This window comes from Acanthopagrus latus, chromosome 11 (assembly GCF_904848185.1).
Source record: "Acanthopagrus latus isolate v.2019 chromosome 11, fAcaLat1.1, whole genome shotgun sequence".
NCBI classification, from domain to species: Eukaryota; Metazoa; Chordata; class Actinopteri; order Spariformes; family Sparidae; genus Acanthopagrus; species Acanthopagrus latus.
This window is the reverse complement of record NC_051049.1, coordinates 13,248,637-13,257,114: the sequence shown is the minus strand read 5'-3', so window position 1 is coordinate 13,257,114 and position 8,478 is coordinate 13,248,637. Positions and strand designations below refer to the sequence as shown.

General features: G+C 43.1%; 1 protein-coding gene across 1 annotated transcript; it reads right to left on the bottom strand.

Annotated features, from left to right (window-relative positions):
* Nucleotides 1–206: 206 nt before the first annotated feature.
* On the bottom strand, nt 207–8,072 carry lpl (lipoprotein lipase). The gene is made up of 10 exons (XM_037115336.1): nt 7,764–8,072; nt 6,744–6,949; nt 6,121–6,300; nt 5,358–5,469; nt 4,117–4,359; nt 3,411–3,653; nt 2,388–2,508; nt 2,023–2,205; nt 1,826–1,933; nt 207–1,632 (listed from the first exon to the last, which is right to left on the bottom strand). The coding sequence occupies exons 1-10, from the start codon at nt 7,900–7,902 to the stop codon at nt 1,581–1,583; spliced, it is 1,587 nt and encodes a 528-aa protein (XP_036971231.1). The 5' UTR covers nt 7,903–8,072; the 3' UTR covers nt 207–1,580.
* Between the last annotated feature and the right edge of the window lie 406 nt (nt 8,073–8,478).

The window sequence follows — 8,478 nt, the reverse complement described above, 5'->3', positions numbered from 1 at the left end:
ATATCTTTTACTTGGTTTTAAAATCAGTGAGCTGTTACCAGACATATGTTTTATATCTGACTATGCTGACATTTCACACAGAGATATGCTGAAGTTCTTGGCCATGTTTAAAGGCTTGTAGTGTTTCTTTTATACCACCCAGGTCTACAATTGGTGATGATTGGATGGTTTAATTGTTTTTTCAAATCAACATGAGCAGTCAGATATATTGTGATTCATCTCTTTATTAAACCATCCTGGGCTCAAATACAGTGCACTGCATTTCAGTTTGTACAACTAAATGTACTGAACAGCTGGCATGGAGACCAATTTGATCAATCTTTCCAAAGCCTCGTGCATAAAATCACAAAATACTTCATTTAAAAAAATACAGCCGAAATGAAAGCCTGCCAAAATATATTACAGCTTAATATACAAATATATAAATGTACATTCAATAAATACAATATGACGTATTCTTGAGATGTATTATGGCTATCATGTAGGTCAGTCAGTCACAAATCACAAAACGCTTGCATGTTTTGTTTTCGGCAATTTTGCAACATTTGACCTTTCAAAATAAGGGCACGCTGAGACGGAGCTTAGTCAATGAGGTAAAACTGTTGCAGTAGAGACGCTGTTGACCCATCATGAAGTAATTAAAAAAGGTATTACTGGTTAATCTAAATAGTAACCTCAGTTCAAATTCTTCAACAAATTTGAAAATCGAATTTAAAAAAATGCATATCCCTGTTGGGCCACACACTCAGTGACCTAAAAAAATCTAAATGGCTGTGGGGGATTGAGAGCCTTTTAAAGTGACCAGTGACACAATAACCAAAACACAATCAAAAGACAAGCAAGGCTTAAAGAAATCAGATATCAACACAGGACTCATATTCAAAAAATATATATATAATACTGATTAAAAAAAGGTATTTACAAAGACCTTGGGGATTCTCTGTTCAGTAAATAGTAAATACTTTGGTCCCTGTTGATTGTTGGCAATTAGTGGTTAGGCAAAGATAAACATTAAAGACAAAATGATCGTTTAGCACATTTAAAACATAAAAAAAAGAACATGTGCCTTAATTGTGCCTGTCACTCTGAATTATTTATACATTTACAATAATCCAAGTTCACATTGGCAAAGAAAACACACCAGCTCAAAAAACAAATCCAAACCAGTATAAACAGTACATATAGGCTACAAAAGCATAAACAAGTGATTACAAAGATATGCAGCAAAAGCCACTAAAAGTGTACATTTGTCAAAAAGTGAGCACATCATCACAGAGAAACCTGTAACATTTCTCAGCAGCAGAATTTTGCAGCAGAGACAGGAGAAAGTTCTTGAGCGGACTGATTTCCAGCACAGTGGTTGAGGTTGTGTTGGTTGCACACGGAGTTTAAAGGTCAGGAAGAAATAGATGAGAAAAAAAACGCAGCATTCAGTGTAAGTCCGGGTGCTTTGAAAAAAAAAAGGCTTTCCCATTGTTGTGTTGCTGTGTGCTGTCGATCTTTGGCTGTATATGTGGGGATGGATGATGCGCATGATGGGTGGGGGCGGGGTGGTGGGAGGGGCGCTCCCACGTGCACCTTCAAGCGTCGTTCTGAGCAAAGAGACTGCCCTGCATTTTCAGCTTGTGCATCCTGGAGAGAAGAGAAGGCAACAGTGAAGAGGAGAGCTTCACACTTCACATAACACGGCTCACAGGGCAGATCACATGTGTGCAGTCTGTAGCGTGGCAATTGTCTAACTTTATCTTATTTGTATTGATTACCTAATCATATAATTCAAATGTAAATTTGGACAAATAAGAATATTTTCATCCTCTCGACTTACAGTTTCTCTTTACGGCTCAGGTTGTCTTCCTTTGACTTGACAAATTCTCCATCTGCTCCTCCCCTGACCAGGTAGACAAACTCTCCTTCCTTTGCGCTGAAGATCACCCTAAAAATCACAAAGGGGAAATCAGGAAAATTAAAAATCACCGAACCCACATACAAATGTCTTTCTAATCATGTCTAACGACGACTTACTTGGACTGGGTCTCCCCTGACTTGATGCGCAGTTTGCGGATGTGGAACTTGCTGCTGCCCCACCAGTCTGACCAGCTGATGATCGTGTCCTTCTCCCAGCGCAGCTTCACGATCATCAGGTCGCCGATGTCCACATCGGTGGTGATGAGGAAGGACAGAGTGGTGTTACCTTTCAGGACCGGCCTGTGGGGTGAAAAGAGGAGCAGACGTTTAAAGGTCAGCTGGACTGTCCTCAGGGTCGGGGTAGTCGGAGCACTGCTGCTGATCGTGTGTTTTTGTCTTTTTTTAACATTTCCACGTATATGTTTTCTCTGTTTTCACGTGGGAGTTCACGTGGGAACATTTTTACTGTTTAATGTACTTACAAGACGAAGGAAATGTCCTCCTTCTCTCCGTGGGTTCCGTACAGAGAAATCTTCATCGGCTGCTCCGTGAAGCTCAGAGGGTCCTTGCTGAAGAAATGCACCTTCACTTGATAGTGGAAAACTAGAAGAGAAGAAACAGAAAGCCACACACTTTAGACTCTCCCACGTCTCTCGTACCACTACTTAAAGTATGTTTAATACCAGGAAATCCCTTATGTAAGCTTGATCTCTCTCTGTCTTCATGTGACTGAAGAGAGCTTTGTGATTAATCCAAGTTCCTTTCATGCGCACACCCTCACGTATTTACAGTATAACGTCATTTATTCCTTCCGTAACCATAAACACTACTGACAAATTATCTTTTTAAAGAAACACCATGTGCTACTTTGAAAGCGATTCTGGAAAAATGTTTGAGTCTGACTTTAATTTCCAGAACGTCAAACAACAACGCTTTTGGGTTACTATCTGGTATTTGACAATCTGGGTGTGAGACTGGCGTACCCCGCCACTTGCCCAGTGTTAGCACAGATCGACTCCAGCAAACCCGCATTCCTTTCAAAGGAAACATGGTTACGTGGCTGGACGGATGGACTGATGAAGACTCGACAATCAACAATCTCTACGCATAAAGTTGCATAGCGTTGCTTTAAATAAACTTCTCCATTGTCGGAGCATCACGCGCCGCCGTGTTGCAGGACCTTCAGCGAGCAACTAAAATACCCATGACCTCATTTTTATATGCCCTCCGGAATACTTGTAACTTGTATGTATGCTTCATTATGTGTGAATGGTTTCCCATAAAAGTGTGTCTAGTGTATTTGTATCGACACTGACTGTACTAATACTCAGCTCACAGCAGCCACAACAGCAGCTCACACACTGGGGATTATTCCCGTTCGGGTATGTGCATTAATTAACTCAACTCTCCATAATCCTCAGTAAAGTACATGAAAACAGTCAGACTTTTCTACAGTAGTCCAACATACGTCTTCTCCTCTCTAAGCCTCCTCCACTGACATTTACCTTTGTAAGGCATCATATCGCGGGTCTTGAGGTACATCTTGGTGCTGCGGGTCCTGCGGACCTTGTTGATGTTGTAGCCGAGCTTGTTGCAGCGGTTCTTCCTGCAGCTGAGGCACAGGCCCTTGTTGAAGGCCTCCTTTGAGTTGCAGCGGTAAGCCAGGCTTTGCTGCTCGATGTTCAGCAGAGAGTCGATGAACAGGTGGATGGAGCGCTCGTGGGAACATTTGACGAGCTGGTCCATATCTGCAGCGGAGAACAGAAGTTATGTCTTCAGCAGAGAAAGCTTCTTTGTAATGTGTCGCTTTTATGACTCTTGACATGTCGTGTTGGCTAAACACCAAGTAAGACTTTCATCTCCAGCAAAAACGGAACATGACACTGTGTGTTTAATTGCAGCCCGTTTTAGTTTTATAGTGTCAAAGTGTCTGTTGACACCATGCAAACTTACATGAGCCTATCTGGGCGATTTACAACACTGTTGTTGAAAATGTTTCACGCAATGTGGGCGGACATGTGTATTTATGGTGCAGCACGTCACACAGCGGAGGTGGAGATGATTTCTAACAGCAGGTCTGAGCGACTAAAGTCCCTTATTGGCAACTGGAGTCTAATAATAAGGGCAGAAGTATAAACTCCACACTGGATGTATTACGTTACTGTCAATGTGAGTGGTTGAAGATGCAGATTAAAAACTGTAAATACGTACTTTGGAGGCCCTTGATGCCTTCCAACGCGATCCCTAGCAGTGTGTTCTGGATGTCGCAGCCTGGCTGGAAAGTGCCTCCATTGGGGTAGATGTCGATGTCGCCCACGGGTCTCTGGATGCCAATGCTGCGGTCCGGGGAGCCCCTGGTGTTGGTGTGCAGCACGTCCACAAACTGGGCGTCGTCTCTGGACAGGGTGTTCTGGTTGTCTGCGTGCTCGAAGGTGGGACCAGCAGGATCCAGACCTAGACGAAAGAAGGGAGAAGGAAAGAGAGAAGAGATTCTTTGCATTGAGTGTGTCGATAAAGACTGGCTCTGTGGATCTCTACGCCCATAAAACTGCACATCAAAACATGTGAGCGTGTGGCCTCTTTTTCTCCACGTGCAGCTCTGCAGAACAATACAAACCAGTGATTGTGGGTTCTTAATGGGCTCCTGCCTCGGATCACGGTAAACATACCATTATTCTAAGCAGGTCAGAGAGAGATTTCAAAGCTGGATAAAGTTCATAGTGGCAAATCAAGCGGATTGGACACTCTCTCACTGGCAAAGAGTGCACACATACAATACGGGCCAGGAATGTAATGGCCAGCAGATCATGTTTCATTGCTGTGCCGTGCTGTTCTCATGTGCAGGGCTGGAGAGAATAGTGCCCATATGTTACGTTACAGTATGGTATGTTTGCATGCATGAGTCCAAATCATATGAGCCAAGTAAGCTCAAATGCTTGTGGCTAAAACACATTATACATGCTTGTTATTGGGTTTGTAGATCTGAAAAGAGAATCAAGACAGACTAATCATGGATTTAATAAATTACACTTACATCCAACTATTATTTGTTTTTTGTTCATAAATTCATGCTTAAAGGTGCACTATGTAAGAACTGAACCTCTTTAATTTATACTCCAAACAATTGAGAACTGTAGCTGACGTTAGCTAGTTAGCATAGTTAACTGTGCAGCTAATGGTCCCGTCACTGACACTGGTTGGGCTAAGAATGTCCTTGAAACATTATCGTAACCATTATTTCTCATTTTTGAATAGCTTTAACTAAAATTCCAACACATTGCACCTTTTAATTGTGTTATTATTAATATGCTCAAAGGTGCAGGTCTATTGTCACTTTAAACGCTTGAAATGCTAAATACGATTGACAGTGACCCACTTTCCAATTAAATACATTTATGCTCACAGTGTTGGATCAACATATACTGTGAGCAGATGTCGCTCCATGTTCTCACCTGTGATCCTGCTGATTTTACGTTCTGTGAGGTCTCCGGCGATCCCGGCCACATGCGCCCCCAAACTGTAACCCAGCAGATGAATCCTGTCCCAGGGCAACTGCAGCTCTTTCTGAAAGGAAGGTGATGGATGAGATGTGCCAGACGAACATGTTGACATGCCTTAAAACAAGATAAAGTGAATCCCGCAGACTTTGGCAGAGGGATTAGAGCTAACAGCAGCAGGCTGCACCTGGCAACGCACTGCACCGCTCTAGCTCCAGTCTCAACACAGTCTGGGACATAATCCAGTATGAGGATTCATTTGTGTAACTTCATGCTTTGCCAGAACTTTGCAAGCTTTAATCTTGCAAGTCAGGTAAACAAAGGACAAACAGATGAAATAGTCAATCGTGCCGACATCCTTTTCTTTTTCTTTTTTTTTTTTACCTTGAAGTTGCTCAAACAAAGGCAGCGATCCACTAAACCCCGAGCCTTGTAACAAGCGGCTGTTGAGAGCCACAAGCACCATAAAACGAGTTTATAGGGCGTTTAAAATCATAACCGGTAGGACAACATATCCGCAGCAGCAACACCGGGCACAAATGTATTACATCATTTGCTACACATGTTTGACACATTCTCCAGCGGCTCTCTGTCTTCTCTGCAGGTCAAAGTGGACCAGCGGTGATAATTTGTCTGTCTAAATGCAGTAGGCCACTTATTATCAAAGTGGGAAAAATAAGACCCAGCTGTTTAGAGACTGTTCAATGAAAGCACTCACTTGGATCCAGGTCACAAACTTGGCAACGTCCCGGCCCACCAGTTTGGTGTAGGCTGCAGATGTGGGGTAGTGCTGGTTGGCGCGGGTCAGCCAGTCCACCACGATCACGTTGGCGCTCGGCTCTCGTTCGTAGAGGGCCGACACCAGCTTGGGGACCCAGCTCTCGAACATCCCTGTTACCTACAGTAACACACACACACACACTTCACACTTCAGTTCTTGCTTTTAGGGGCTTTCCCCAACATATTTCTGAGGACGGCTGCAGCATGGCGTGATGTATCCTGGCCGTAGCCATCGTTCCGTGCCTTGGAGAGAATCCAAGGTCTAAATCTTGTTGCATGACTGGCTCTAAATCACATTATGAGGGAGATGAGCTGTGTGCAGAGCTGAATCGCTGCTCTCAGCCTTGTACACTCTGAAATGTGTTTATTGTTATTTTCATCACACGATGATGCAAGATCACACTTTATGGCTTAGTCCATTTGTGGTACAATTTCACGACAGCGGTATCTCAGAACCATCTGGGCATTTGAAGAGGACTTAGACACTAAAACACAAAATAAACACCGGTAAAGACTTCGGTGATTTCAAAGTGACCCCCTATAGTGGTGCCTCTGACTCACCGTCCAGCCATGTATCACGATGAAACTCTGCGTTTCATTGTTGAATTCACACTCCTCGATGGTGTCCGGCCTGCCGGGGACAATGTAGCACATGTCATCATCTGGGATTTCGGCTGTGCGCAAGGAGAACTTGGACACAATGTCAGTGTAGTCTGTGATCCATTCAGCAGTGGTGGGCAGAGGAGTAGCAGTGATGGTGGTGTTTACTGTGACAAACACACACAAACAGTATGCAGTAGTTCATTAGATGAGCTGCATGCACAATCATGAACATAAAAAGTAAATTTACAATATTATTATTACACTTTTCTAGTTTTTTTTGTTTGTTTGTTTGTTTTTGCACTCATACAAGAAACAGGCAGCAATTCTTTTAAAAAGAAAATCTTGGATATTATATTAGGTGACCACCACTCTCAGCAGTCTGACTCCACCAGTAGGGGCATACAGCAGGGAAGTGTCGCCCCCTTTTGTCTCCATGGCCTTTCTACCAGCCTAAGTCGAATTAAACCACAATATATTGTTAATTGAGAAATCCCTGAAGAGATCCACTTTAGTTTCACGACTGGATAAAACAAACTTGCCCTAGAAACTCCTTCTTCCAAAGTGAGTCAAGCAAACCTACAAATCTCTGATCAGTCTGCGGGTTTTAAGCGGAGAAATGTCATTTTAAAAAAATATATATATATACATCTGTAGTGTAGTTTCAATCACACAACAAATACTAGTGTGTGTTTTCCAGCGAGCCTCCAAATAAATGTGGTTTTGAATCGACTTTAAGACGCTCTTTCTCTCTCTTTCTCCAGACAAAAGGCCTGCAGATTCCCCCTTCATGCACACATGGACATGAATGGTCCGCCTATGAAATGTGATGCAGACCTGCAGACCTGGAAATGTGAAAGCGTTTATCGCGGGGGGTTACTCCCGGTCAGCACGAGTTAATGAGCCTACTTCTTCATTAGAGCTATAAAAAAAAAAAAAAAGCTCATGATAAGACATAAATCACTGATAGGTCCTTCTTACCGAACACAGTGCTGCTGCTGCTGCTGCCGGTGCTGCTGGTGGTGGTGCCGGTGGTGGGTTCAGGGTCAGAAGAAAAAGTTGCAAAGATTTTTCCCAGAATTATCCAAACTGTCAAAAAACTGATATTTTCCTTTCCCATATTATTGAGGAGTTTTTGTTTCTCAAAGTATCCTGAATAAAAAAAAAGCAAAGAAAGAAAAAAAAAGGCTCTGTGGAGGTCGGGTGTGTATCCAAGCTTGTGTTTTAAGTCAGAAGGTGGTGTAGGCTTGCGGTTTGGGAGTAAACTTTCTTATGGTCTGTCACAGATGCCGCTCCAAGTTATCTTTATGGGTGGCTCATTTGAATATTCAAACATGATTGGCTGGAGGTTCGAGGGGGCGGGGCCTAAGATCGGTCCCTTGCGCTGAATCATTCACAATTTTTTTCCTCCCAGGCGGAGCTGAGCCAATGGAGAGACGCAGGACGCTGAGGACCGAGCTGCATTAACAGAGGCGGCAATGAGGTTGTCAGATTATTAAGACATGACGGGAAAGTCAGCTCACGATTTAGGAACACATTTTTATGACTCATATTCAGGTGTTGGGGGAAAGACAAAAGAAGGCAAGACAAGTTTTCTCATGTAGCACCTTGCCCAGAGGTTGCTCAGGAACAAAAACAAAGAATACATATAGCTTACAGACATGGTTCATGAATGTGACTAAAGAATCTGTTTTTA

Coding starts and splice junctions, on each gene's coding strand:
- lpl (XM_037115336.1), bottom strand. CDS start 7,902: ATGGGAAAGGAAAATATCAGTTTTTTGACAGTTTGGATAATTCTGGGA. Junction 5,470..6,120: donor AGTTTGTGACCTGGATCCAA/GTGAGTGCTTTC, acceptor CCTTCCTTTCAG/AAAGAGCTGCAGTTGCCCTG. Junction 1,633..1,825: donor CTGAGCCGTAAAGAGAAACT/GTAAGTCGAGAG, acceptor TCTTCTCTCCAG/GATGCACAAGCTGAAAATGC.